At 35.4% G+C, this 13,468-nt stretch overlaps 1 protein-coding gene across 1 annotated transcript in view; it reads left to right on the forward strand.

Moving 5' to 3' along the window:
• Nucleotides 1-13,468, forward strand: part of LOC145247803 (sulfhydryl oxidase 2-like) — a 272,044-nt gene that overhangs the window by 218,686 nt on the left and 39,890 nt on the right. Inside the window, exons 6-7 of the mRNA XM_080109438.1 lie at nucleotides 8,986-9,144; nucleotides 12,877-13,012. Of these exons, the coding sequence (XP_079965564.1) occupies nucleotides 8,986-9,144; nucleotides 12,877-13,012 (295 nt within the window). The remainder of the gene's footprint in view (nucleotides 1-8,985; nucleotides 9,145-12,876; nucleotides 13,013-13,468) is intronic.

Raw genomic sequence — 13,468 nt, forward strand, 5'->3', positions numbered from 1 at the left:
TCTTTTTGCTTTCTCCCTCCCTCTATCTTAATCACTTTCTCCCCGTCTCCATCCTTTTTTCCTTTCTCTCTTTCTATCCATTTAAAAAACATTTTTTTCTTTTTTTTTTTTTACATGGGAGTCACCACTTATAAAAGCCCGGAGGCCACTCGAGGATAAGGGTTATTGCGTGTACAGTGATCAATGGGATAGTACCGTAGTAATCGTTCGGAATGGAGATTTGATAAATTGGATTACTTAAGGGGGCGGTTTATCAGGAATTTGTTTATGTTAGACTTGAAGACATCCAAGTTGTGGGAAATAGGCAGACGGAAGAGAGTTCCACAGGCGCGCGGTTCTAAGAAAGACGCTTTGCTCATGGAGTCTTCGTTTTGATTAAGGCACAGTTAAAGAGTGGGGAAAATGATTGACAGTGGTTTCCACTAGACGGGTTCCTTTTTCTTCCTCTCTGTCTTCTCTCTCTTTCTCTCTCTCTCTCTCTCATATATTACTATTTTTTCTTTCTCTCTATCTTTTTTCTCTTTCTCTCTATCTTTTTCCTCTCTATCTTATCTCTCTCTAACGTATCTTCTCTCTCTTTCTCTCTCTCTCTCTCTACATCATCATCTTCTCTCTCTCTACATCATCTTCTCTCTCTCTACATCATCTTCTCTCTCTCTACATCATCTTCTCTCTCTCTACATCATCTTCTCTGTCTCCATCTTCTCTCTCTTGCCATCTTCTTTCTCTCTCCGCATCTTTTTTCTCTCTTTCTCTATCCTTTTACCACTCTTTCTATCCATCTTTATTAATTTTTGTTTCTGTTTTAATTTTAATAAGGTTTTCCTATCTGGAATAAGTAGTTTTACGAACTAAAGCAAGTTGATTTTTTTTAATATAAAGAACATGATACTACAATAAAATAGAATGAATCGTTAGTCACGAAAATACGCATATAAGTTGACATATTGCGTATAGATTTTCAGTATTTACTTCAACAATAGTGTACAAACACACTCAGAAGAAATATTTTAAAACAACAAACATTAGAAACGTGTTCCAAGTGGAACCTCAACAAATCATAAACTATTTAAAAGAAACAAATGTATTAAAACTCCTATAAAGTAAACAAGTAAAATTCAGTTTAGAAAAACAAATATCTTACAACTAAAACAATTTTTCGGAAAACCTAAAACATCTTGCTTCAAAAGATAAACTTTTTTAAGAAACTGAAAACCTATTATATCAACAAAACTTTTTTGGCATTAAATGACTCTTAGAGGTTGAAATGCCGTTAAACAAATACACTCACTCACTCACTCAACAATAGTGCAATAGAGCTTTACGACATGCATTATAGTGTGTTTTCACTGGATTGGGTTGACTAAAGGTAGATGTTTCCGTTTTAATGTATACGGCTTCAAGTATTTTTAACTTGTCGACGTTGGTTTTGTGGTGTGTTGCTAGCAAGAATTTCCGTTGTCTTTAACAAGGTTTGTTTAAATGTAAGAATGCTGCCTATACACTATATATACAGCTTTGGCTGTTGTTGAAATATTTGTAATAGCTTCATATTTTTTTTTTCACATGTTTGAGAGAGTTGTGGTGAGTTATGTGTGTGTTTAGGCGTGAGGCAAATAAAAATAGGAAGAGGATGTAAAAGTCAGCCGAACATTTGTCTGAGAAAAGTTCATCTATTGGCTAAGAAAAACTTTAACCGATTGGGTGGGAATAACAATGAATCTGATTGATTAGCTTGCTAAATTATACACCATGTATATTGAAAAAATACCTGGTAACATGAATTCTATGTATTGTAGCCTGACGAGTCCCTACGGGAAATCAACATAAAAGATTCTGTATAGCTTGATTCCCATATTTTCATACATTTATATATATTCATACCATCATTTCAAATCTAATTTTTCAATTATGTGCTAATAAGCAAAATTTATAATTACCCATATCTATTTTGCTAATAACATTTTCTAATAAATAAAATTTATATCTATTTTGCTAATAACATTTTCTCGGGTGAGATGAGCCATTCATTGAAAATCCATGGATTAAGGAAAAAGTTTTAATAATTATTTGTACTTCTTTCGTCAAACAATGTTTTATTGTAATTCTACATAATTTGACCCAGAATTTCCATTCATATTATTGCTCTATCTCGAATATTGAGCTTTCTTTATTTGCTTGGAATTGTGGACTTTAGGTTTACAGTATTATATGATCTGCAATCCTACGGCATTTCAGTATTTCATTCAATCTCTCTCTCTCTCCTTTTCTCTCCCTCTCTCCTGTTCTCTCTTTCACTTACCCCTCTCCCCCTCTCTTTCTCTCTCTCTCTCTCTCTCTCTCTATATATATATATATATATATATATATATATAATGTGTGTGTGTAGATTTACATTTTATATATATGTATATATAAAATATACACCTACACACATAATGTATACACATGTACACATATATATATAATGTACACACAAACATATATATATATCATATACACACATATATATTATGTACAACTACACACACACACACACACACATATGTATATATAAGTGAAAAGTAAAATGTGTATATTAGCTTTGTCCGTTGTTGAAATATTTGATATTTCCTCACCTTTTTTTTCCTCTCATGCTTGAAAATGGGTGGAGGAGTGAGGTTTGGGTGTGAGGTAGAGGCGAATAAAAATAGAAAGAAAATGATTTTATCATCATCCAATGATGACGCAAGGGTTTCTGGTCACCATGCCCTTGCAAGCAAGTAGATGCTCTTTTCCTATGCATAGAATAATCCGAGTTTAAGCGGAAGGCTTGAGGTGACGTCATAGATCGGAAAGAGACCGAAGCAACGTACATGATTAATGTTTCCCGCGTGAAATTAAAAGGCAGAAATATTTGTGGAATATTTTGTTCGTTTGTTTTCTTTTAGTTTATGCTTATTTATTTTATCGTGCTCTTTCGAAAGTAAAATGGCAAAGTTTGTTTCTACTTCACTCTTTTCTTTTTTTCTTTTCTTTTTTTTCTTTTCTTTCTTTTCTTTTTTTCTTTTCTTTCTTCATCTTTTTCTTTTTTCTCCTATTTTCTTTCTTTTTCTTTCTTGGCCCTATGTTTTGGCTTTGCTCTATTTACTTTATTTCACCCTTTTTTCTTTCTTACCCTTTTTTTTGCCCTATTTTGTTTCTTTTTGTCCTATTATGTTTCTTTGTCCTATTATGTTTCTTTGTCCTATTTTGTTTTTTTTGCCCTATTTTGTTTTTTTGCCCGATTTTGTTTTTTTGTCCTATTTTTTTTTTTGCCCGATTTTGTTTTTTTGCCCGATTTTGTTTTTTTGCCCTATTTTATTTTTTTGCCCGATTTTATTTTTTTGCCCTATTTTGTTTCTTTGCCCTATTTTGTTTTTTTTTTGCCCTATTTTGTTTTTTTTGCCCTATTTTGTTTTTTCCCCTACTTTGCCCTACTTTGTTTCTTTGCCCTATTTTGTTTTTTTGCCCGATTTTTTCCCCTATTTTGTTTCTTTGCCCTATTTTGTTTCTTTGCCCTATTTTTTTTGCCCTATTTTGTTTCTTTGCCCGATTTTTTTTCCCCTATTTTGTTTCTTTTCCCTATTTACCTTCTTTGTGCTTTTTTTTCTTTTGTTGCAAATTTAAAAATTTCTTTGCTCATTTTTATTTCTTTTTCTTTCCTCACCTTATTTTTTTAGTCTAAAAGATAACAAGTCATTACTTAAACTTTTTCTTTGTCCCACTCTCTTCCTACTTGAATAATTTACTTACAATAATTAATAATGAACTGTATGAATCGCATAAATCATTTTCGTGATTGATGCTCCCTTTAAATAAAAGTGCAGAAACATTTGCAGAAAATCTCAAAGACCAAATAATCATTTATCTTCAAATCTATTTAATTGCTTTTTTTTTTTTAATTATAGTCTTTCCTTTTCTCCCCCTCTCTACCTGAATAATGCACTTAGGGTTCTTTATTAATTATTAGCTCTCCTGTGTAAATTACTGGGAAATCAAATATAAACCTAGAGAATCTTGCCAACTTTCACAAAAAAACCCACTCATCTAACCAAAACCACTATAAAAAAATTTCCCCCACTCTCTAGCGGTAGTTAAACCTAAACGTGGATTCCATGAATAAAGCTTCTTTCCTAGAACTGCCCGCCTGTGGAACTCTGTGGTTTGCTTTCCAGTTAACTACAATATGGTCGTCTTCAAATTCAATGTAAACAAGTTCTTATTGAACTGTCCTCATATATAATCTAATAATACCAAATTTCTATTAACAATTACTATGCTAGTGTCCCAATGACTACCGCACACGCATTAACCCTTATCCTCGAGTGGCCTCACAGACTTGATATGTAGTGACCCTTTTGTTAAAAAAATAGTTTCTTTATTTCTTGATACTATTCTAAAAGTTATGACATTGAACCCTGTCAGAAGCAGAGATGATTTATTATTAGACTTAGAACTATTACTAGGATGCTCCATCCCCAGACTGGTAGAGTTTTTTGCATTCTGGTGTGTTGTCAGTGTGAAGTATGTTTTTGTGCACTTCTAAAAAGTCCACCTTCCCAGACTTTATCTTCTCTCACTTTGAGAAGAGGTTAGTTTATTGGTAATCGCCTGGAGTGTCCCTACCAGAGTACGCTGGCAGAACTCTCCAAGCAGTTTTCCTCCTGCCAGAGCGTTCTCCAAAAGTTCTGGTTTCAAATCCCACATTATGACCTTTAAGTCGCATCCTCCCGTCATAGTTCTTGTGGCATCCGATGAAAGTGTGGTAACGACTTGGAGAACGACGTAGTTTTGTGGATGACCATCTTTTTATGATGGACAGGCGCACATTTCTTCAGTGAGTGCAGGACTATGTATGTCATGTCAAATCCAGATGGGAGGGAGAGGAATGTTTAGTATAGTCTTGGTTGCAGACAGACAGATACCAAATCTCCATTCTTAATAGGTGTACGAGGCGAACAGAGCATTTCGAAGAAATGATGATTAGATAAAAACTAGAACTGAAATACAATAAGCATTTAAAATAAATTTAGGTAAAAATACGAACGCAAGAGAAAAAAGTCACTGATTATCTTGGAGTGATCATTGCGAACGAGGTGCACAGAAAGTCGCTTCATACTAAACCATCTATTTTGGGGTTTGAAATTTTTCCCTTTTTTTTTTTTTTTTTTTTTTTTAATGGGAAAAGAAAAAAATAGAACAAAAAATAATGGGGGTGGAAGGGGGGGATATATTTGAACAGTGCGTTCTGCATCAGAACGAACGCGTCGTATCCAAATAAAAAGTTGACATTTCTCAACAGGTAAGAATAGAATTAGAATGAAAAAAAAAAAAAAAAAAAAATGAAGCGTTCCTCGCAAAGATTTCACCAAATGCTAATTCGACATGGTTGCCAAAAAGGGAGGTTCTTGCAAGCAATACATGCACAAACGAGCCCATGCACATCCTCAACTCGAGCAAAGATGCCCCATCCCCGGCTAGAACTAGGATACTCTATTGTCTGCTACCATCTCCAGCTAGAACAAGGATGCCCCATTCCCACTTACCATCCTCGATTAGAACTGGGATGCCCCATACTCGACTAGAGCTAAGATGCCCTATCTCCAACTACTATCCTAGCTAGAACTAGGATGCCTGATCTCCAGCTAGAACTAGGATGCCCCATCCTTGGCTGGAACAAGGATGCCCCATCCCCGGCTAGAACCAGGATGCATCATCCTCAGCTAAAACAAGGATGCCCCATCCCTGGCTAGAACAAGGATGCCCCCTTCTCAACTACTATCCCCAGCTGGAACAAAATAAGGACATTTTAAAGAAAAAAAAAAGAGATAAATAAAGAATCTGAATGTCTACTAGACACTGTTAAACAGCACATATAACAATGTTAAGAGTGTTCGCTAATGGTCAGGAGTTCAATCCTCTGCCAAGTCCTACCAAAGATTAAAAAGGAATAGTACTTGATGCCCCCTTGCTAAATACTAAGACAACCTGGCATAAGGATACTTCCTCCTGTATGTAAATCCTGATTAAATGTTTAAAATGATGTAGTATTGGAAGTTCGAAAAAGATCCACTCAGCATGGCTAATCCACACAGGTTTATACGTGAAATAGTGCATCATATCCAAGTTCATTTTCTTCACGTGTTGTTGCTTCTAGTAACAGCACTAAGCAGTATACTTCACCAGAATAGATGAATTCTTGTCCTTGAATCTTCTAAAACAAAGAGATCATAAGAAACTTTCTATAAACTTTTGTCTATTTGAGCTGGATTTATGTCAGATAAGTCTGTGGTATGCATGCTGCCTTTGAGCAATGGTAGTTGCAGAAGTAGAGGTAAACCAGTGGGGAAAGTGGGGTTTGCTATAGAACTTCTGTGTGGGAATATGTACGTCAATTACAACTTTGAACCATTCAGTGGTCTCATTTGCATACTGTTCAGCAGGAAGAGAAAAGATATTTCCCCATGGAGCATGTTTGGTGTGATCTCTGATGGTATCCCAGTCGGCTTTATTGTAGTACCTTGTCGTTTTGAGCAGTGGCTCTTCAACTTGAGGTCGAGAGTTTAGAGTGATGTCTATCATTATTACAGTGTGATCAGCATTCCTGAGAGGGTAATGGGGATTTCTTACACAATCATCAGGAACTGTGGTCAGAAATAAAAAGTTACTTGTGCCCGAGAGTATCTGGTACCTCTACATAACCACTATTCGCTCATGCATGAAGTATTGTTGTCACATTTGGGCCAGTGCATCTGCTACTAGTCTCACCCTCTTAGAGTTCAAATGAGAATCACCAACCTTATAGGTCCTGCATTATCAGCTAAACTTCAGCCACTGTCCTATCAATGAAATGTTTTATCCTTCAGCCTGTTTTACAAGTATTTTAATGGTGGGTGAACTGACGAACTACAAGCCCTTGTGCAAACCCAACAAGCAGCAAAACCCCACCCCTTCACAGTAGTTTCTTCTCTAGGACTGCTAGACTTTGGAATTCCCTTCTGGGTTCCTGTTTCCTGACTGTACTGACATGCAGAAGTTTAAGTGTAATGTAAACGGACATCTTGCTGCTCAACTCCCTACTTAGTACCCCTGCAAATTATGTCCCAGATAATAGCTCCCTACATCAAAGTGGCACTGTGACTTGTTTGGGGTGAAAATGTAATAAAAAAAGAAAAAGATATAATATAATAAGAAAAAGAGAAAGATATACTATAATATAATTAACTGGTTGATTAGCAAAGAAGAAAATTTATGGTCTTCAGTTTTAGTTTTTTATTCAACTTTTTGAGAAGTAAAGGAGAACTTTAATGGAACTACCTGGCAAATATACCCAGTGAACCAAGTGCAAGAGAGACTCAAACAATTGCACTGAAAGGGACAGTCAGAATCTTGAAAAGATCTCTCACTCAGAATATACAAGATAGCGGGTGAATGTTAGCATCCAGTAGAATGCCCCATCCCCAGCTAATAAAAATCTTCACCATTCCAGTACTTATAAGAGCAACTGGGCTCATGGAAAAGAATCTTAAAGATTATCTGGTGAATATACCCGGTGAACAAAGTTCAGTCGCGTATTTGTTAGTCTGGCATCATTAAGTATTCAATAGTATTTTCATTGATCTGTCATGCTTAAGTTTTAAAAAGAATTCCACAGCCAAGCAGGTATATTAAATAGACTCATCTTTAATGGGCCGCAAATGTACTCTGTCTGTTTATTGGTCTGTAATTAAGAGTTCGAGAATATATCCGTTGGTCTGTCACACATATGTTTGGAGTAGCATTTTTCAGCGCTAAGATGCACAGACTGAATGGAAGCATCCGAAGAACATCCGTTCTTGGTAAGATGCAGTTTTCTGCATTCATGCATACTCCTCCTCCCTTCCCCGCTGACATTTATCTACATCACAAAAGTCATTCGAATACAAACAATTCTGCAAAGACTATCAGTGGGTACCCACAATGAAACGGTGCATTTGGTTTTCGGATGGGCTGACTTAATCGTACGAGAGCACAAATCTAGAACAGCTTTAGACATAATGGCGTATAGATTTTTGCTTTCTAATCGCTGCATAGATGTTTTTTTTTTGTTTTGTTTTTTGTTTTGCTTTTATAGTATATACTAGCAGGTTGCTCGCCGTTGCCTGGTTGTAAGATACGCTTAATTATTCATTCATGCAGATTTCGTATTATTAATTAATATATTATAATAGAGACAATTTTCTATCAATTATTATATTGAACCTAATATATAGTAGTCGGATCAAAAGTAAAAATGTGTATGTGATTTGGGTGCCATCAGTTAGAATTGAAACCAAAACAAAACTCCCTGCCCTCATTCCTTAACCTCTGCGCCACGCTCATATGCATATATATATATATATATATATATGTGTGTGTTTTGTGAGAGTCGGTCATGAGGGAATTAATGTAAGAAATTATTAAATCGAGTGAAGCAGACGGATAATTTTTGAAAACGTGCATCAATTATAGGCAAAAGTGTGACCCTATTTCATATCTATACAGCAGCACTTGTGTTCGAGTAGTTATTTTGTCTGGAAATGGATGGGAAAAATCGAGATTACTTTATTATGTAGATATTTATTTTTAAATTATCATATACTCGTTTTTTTCTACAATTTTCTTATTTTGTTTTAGCTAAGGATGAAGCATTCTTCTGGATGCCAGACATTCATCCACTATTTCAGACATTATAACTAAGATTTTTTAATCGTCTTTTTAAGCTGAATTGTTTGAATCTCTCTTGCACTTGGTTCGTCGAGTATATTTGTATAGATGTGTGCATGTTTATCCATATATATGTGTGTATAGATGTGTGTGTATGTGTCTATATATGTATGTGTATTTGTCTGCATTTAATTTGATGACTTGCAGAATTGTGATTTTCAAAAAAGAAAATGTCTGAAATTTAAAAAAAGAAATGTTTCTTTTCTTATTTAACTACAGTTCGAATAAAACAAGGGAATCGTTCCGAAATGTTCTTAAAAAGTTGTCTGGCTATGATCTCCATCACGATGCCTCTCTGGCAGACTCACAGAAAGCAAGCACTGGAGCCAGCTGGAAATCAGAAATCGAAAAGTTGCCATTGCAAAAAGGAAGCCACAGGTAAGTTATCCGATTTATCCAATTCCAAAGCATCGGCTGTTTGATTCCGTATAATGGAAAGATCATTTTATCTGCCTTTTGTTTGGTTGCCTTTACTTTCTGACGTCATCAGTATTAATGTACAAGCAAATTATAAACTCATGTCCATATATATATATATATATATATATATATATATATATATATATATATAAGAACAAAGAATTAATAAAACATGTTAAGAAACACTTTAAGAAGAGTTAAAAACATTTAATTTTCAAAAAGGAGGCACAAATATAGTGTTTTGTCCTTAATCCGCGGAGTTTCGAAAGAAATACGTTCCTTCTCATCAGAAGGTAGGAATTAGCAAAATGTGGAATCGGAAAGTGAAGAGTAGAAGATCCAGTAACGATAAAATTAAAAAAAAATGAAAAAAATGTTGGTAAAAGCCCAGTATCCAGAAGTAAAAAATCCGAAGGAATCCCGTTGCTGGAAGATATTTCGAGATCATCCAAAAGGCAGAATTCCATGAAATAATTCACAAATTGGTACAAGGAAAAAAGAGTGAGGTCAAAATATTATTATAAAAAAAAAGATGATTAGTGCGTAGAATGAAGAAATGGAGAGATTTCAAGACGCTTCTGCCGAGGCCGAATTGGAAAAATACGAATAAAGAAACAGAAAGGATGAGTGGTAATTGAGTTATTTTTAGAATGGGAAAGGCAATGTCACAATGATCCAGACAAAATAACGTTGAATTAGTGCAAGAGGAGTCAATACAGTAGAAAATGAAGTTATAAAAAATTATATATATATAGAATGATTTATTTAATAAGGGCATACATATATTTGTTGGGGGTGAAGGGAACTCTTTATACCATGGTATTTCGAAGCCTAATGCTTCTCATTAGAAGAGTAGAGAAGATGCTAGGTAACATAATGGGGATGTGACGTCTCCTATATAAGCTATAAAACAATTTGTTGTAGTACGGTGCCCAGTGGAGGGTGAAGGAATTAATGTTTTTGGCTAATTTTTTGGCAGCTGTTGTCCGAAGGGTCGAGCTTCAAAACGATACAAATCTTGTGCAAATCTGTCGCCTCTTCCGAAAGTTTTAGGCAGACATACAAACATACATACACACTAACAGACGTTTGAGATTTATATAATAGATGGGTATACAAAAACTAAAACCGGCTTGGTAACATTTTTGGAAAAATGAAAAAAAAAAAATGGTGCAAATTAATGATGACTATTAAAGGGAATAAAGATGGAACCAGCCTCTCCATCAATGCATGCCAAACACCAACATTTGATAAAATTGTTCCATTTACCTTCACCCATAATCGAAATGGAATTTCGATCAGTTCTACTGATAATTAGTATTATTTAGGTACACGTTCGGATGCCCGATGTGCTTTGCATTCATCCTGAAATTGGTTCTAATTGCCAATTTCAAAAACTAATTAGTATATAACGTTATTGCTTCTTTCAGGTTAATCGTGTCATTAGTTCGTTATTTCGAGCTCGCTCGGACATAAGTGACTTGAATCCTCTATAATTCACAGAGTTCCATCGCATTCTTTAGTTATTCCACCAACAAAGTGGTGTCGTTTCTTAAATCGTCTGCACACGTAATTGCCTGGCCTTCGCCTTTTCCTTTCTCTTGGCGTAACTAGTCTGGCTTCCACCTTCACATATGCCCAATAAATCTTAATCCGATTTAGACAATGGCAATGGCTGAAACCTTAGAAAATGAGCTCACGTCCGTAGTGGAATGGAGTCGTAAATAGATCGTAACATTTAATGCTGCTAAGACTAAACTTCTTTCCTTTAGCAATTACAAGAAACCTTCTCAAGCACTGATTGTCATGACTAATAATATGTTACTTGAGAGCTCTCCATTCACACTCCTCAGTGTAACATTCACAGGCAACATATGTTACAACAAATACATTAAAGACATTGCCAAAGCTGCTGCAAAGAAAGTGAGTTTCCTACACATGCCCAATAAATCTTAAGGAAAGAGGCATCCGGCACCCTTTTTAAGTTTTTTTTTTAGGAGCCTATTCGTGACCAGACACACACACACACACACACACAGCTTTATATTATAGATATATAAAAATATATACGGATGCAAATGAAAGGATAATTATTTTCCAAAATTCAATACATTTCAACAAATCGCCATTCAACCTACAATAGTTCACATTTTCAATTTAATCCGCCAAAGAACTATAGGTATACACGATCTGGATATCTGTTTTTCAAGTTTTCGGATATTATGTATCAACAATAGATTTACGGATTTTACCAATTTTCAACCAGCTTCTTTGTTTGAATGTCGTTATTAACCAACCGCATCTTCACACTACATCTTTATACTTTGACATTAGTTTGAATATCATTTTTTTGCATCTGTATATATTTCTTCTTTTTTTTATTTTTAATTTTGCACAAACATTAGTCACGGTGAAAGTAAATTTTTGCCAGAACAGATTTTCTGGGATAACTCTGATTGCACCCCTCCCCTCGGGGTACTATAGGGGTAAAATTACCCCCAAACCGTTCCTTCGTTCATTTGTTTGCACTTTTCTCAATAACCTTGGGTATTTATTTTTAATTTTGCACAAACATTAGTCATGGTAAAAGTAAATTTTTCACTTGTGGAGCGGGGGACCTTGCATGCTCGGCTTGTTCTTTGAAGAAAAAAAGGATTTACATAATTTACCCCCCCCCCATTTGAGCACTGTCTGGATAAACTAAAAAAATCGGTCAGCTAGCCTTGTGTGAGAGACTGTACCTTCCTGTTATTTGGTCACTCTAAAATCGTCTGTATTAAAGATTAAACGTCATTAATGTTAAAATTTTCCTAAACTTCGTGGCGATAATTGATAGCCCTGAGGTATGTTCCTTGCTAATGGAACCAAAAGTGGCTTCCTTGCGGGATTTGAATCTTTCGACCAGCGTTGATTGTCATATCCTGCACTGATGATTGCGTAAGCATAAAACACTAGTGTCTGTAGGTATATAAAAAAATTCTTTATAATTCTTAACTATATATATATATATATATATATATATATATACACCCTCGATGTAAATACCCCCGACAAACCCGACAAGCAGCTAAATCCCACCCCTTCACGGTAGAGATCCCTAGATATAAGAGAACCTTCTACTCCAGTAGTTTCTTCCCCAGAACCACTAGACTTTGGAATTCCCTTTCGGGTCCCTACTTCCTCAACTGTACTGACATGCAGAAGTTCAAATGTAACGTGAACCGACACCTTGCTGCCCAACTCCCTATGTAGTTCCCCTGTAGCTTATGTCCCTGATAGTAGCCCACCACATCAAAGTTGCAACGTGCCTTGCTTGGGGTGAAAATGTAATATATATATATATATATACTAGCATGGGTGCCCGGCGTTGCCCGGGTGTTTAGAGGTGTATGCTGAGCAAAAAAACTAAAGGGGGGTAATTTTTTAAACTTTGACCCCTATTATGACCCCTGAAAATTTATTGTTTTGGCCTCAAATCAAGTTATTACGTTAGATCCATGTCCACGGAACCTATATCTAAAATTTCAAGGGTGTAGACCCAAAATTGTCGGAGGAGTTTGGTAGAGTTCTTAAAGGTCAAATCGTTGAAATTTGACCCCTTAACAGCCAAATGCACATGCCCATATCACATAACGATCAATGGTGTTACCTTTTTAATCCTTGTTTTCCTTTATCTCTTTTCTTTTGCAGGCCTGTCCATGGCGTCTATATGAGTGATCTGCTGTCCGGGATTCACTATATGTTTCGACAGGAAATTCCCATTCGTAAAGCCATCCATGGCAAGGCACTGAAGGCTCTACAAAACTTAACGCTTATTCTTTCCCAGGTTCGTGTGCTTCACTTTTCAGCCTGCTGGTTTATAGTCATCAAGATTAAACACTCGACTTCAATGTCTGAAATTAACAAAATAAATACGTGTTGGACACAGTCGTTTTACCTGGAATTATTAACATTTAATCCCCTTTAAAATTATTAACATTTAATCCCCTTTAAAATTATTAACATTTAATCCCCTTTAAAATTATTAACATTTAATCACATTTAAAATACATAAAAATGCACACAATAGAAAACTAACATTTAAAATAGCAGGAATTTCTTTTAGTTATAAACACATAGTTCTCTCTTTCTTTCGTCGCACACACATTCTTATTCTCTCTCTTGTCGTACAATCTCCCTCATCACACAGTCTCCTCACGCACTCTCTCTTTCTCGTCACGCACTCTCTCTGTCTGTCTCATCATGAACTCTCTCTCTTTCTATCTTGTAACGAACTGTCTCT

The sequence above is a fragment of the Euprymna scolopes genome, chromosome 26 (assembly GCF_053919585.1).
Source record: "Euprymna scolopes isolate OS-2025 chromosome 26, ASM5391958v1, whole genome shotgun sequence".
Taxonomy (NCBI): domain Eukaryota; kingdom Metazoa; phylum Mollusca; class Cephalopoda; order Sepiida; family Sepiolidae; genus Euprymna; species Euprymna scolopes.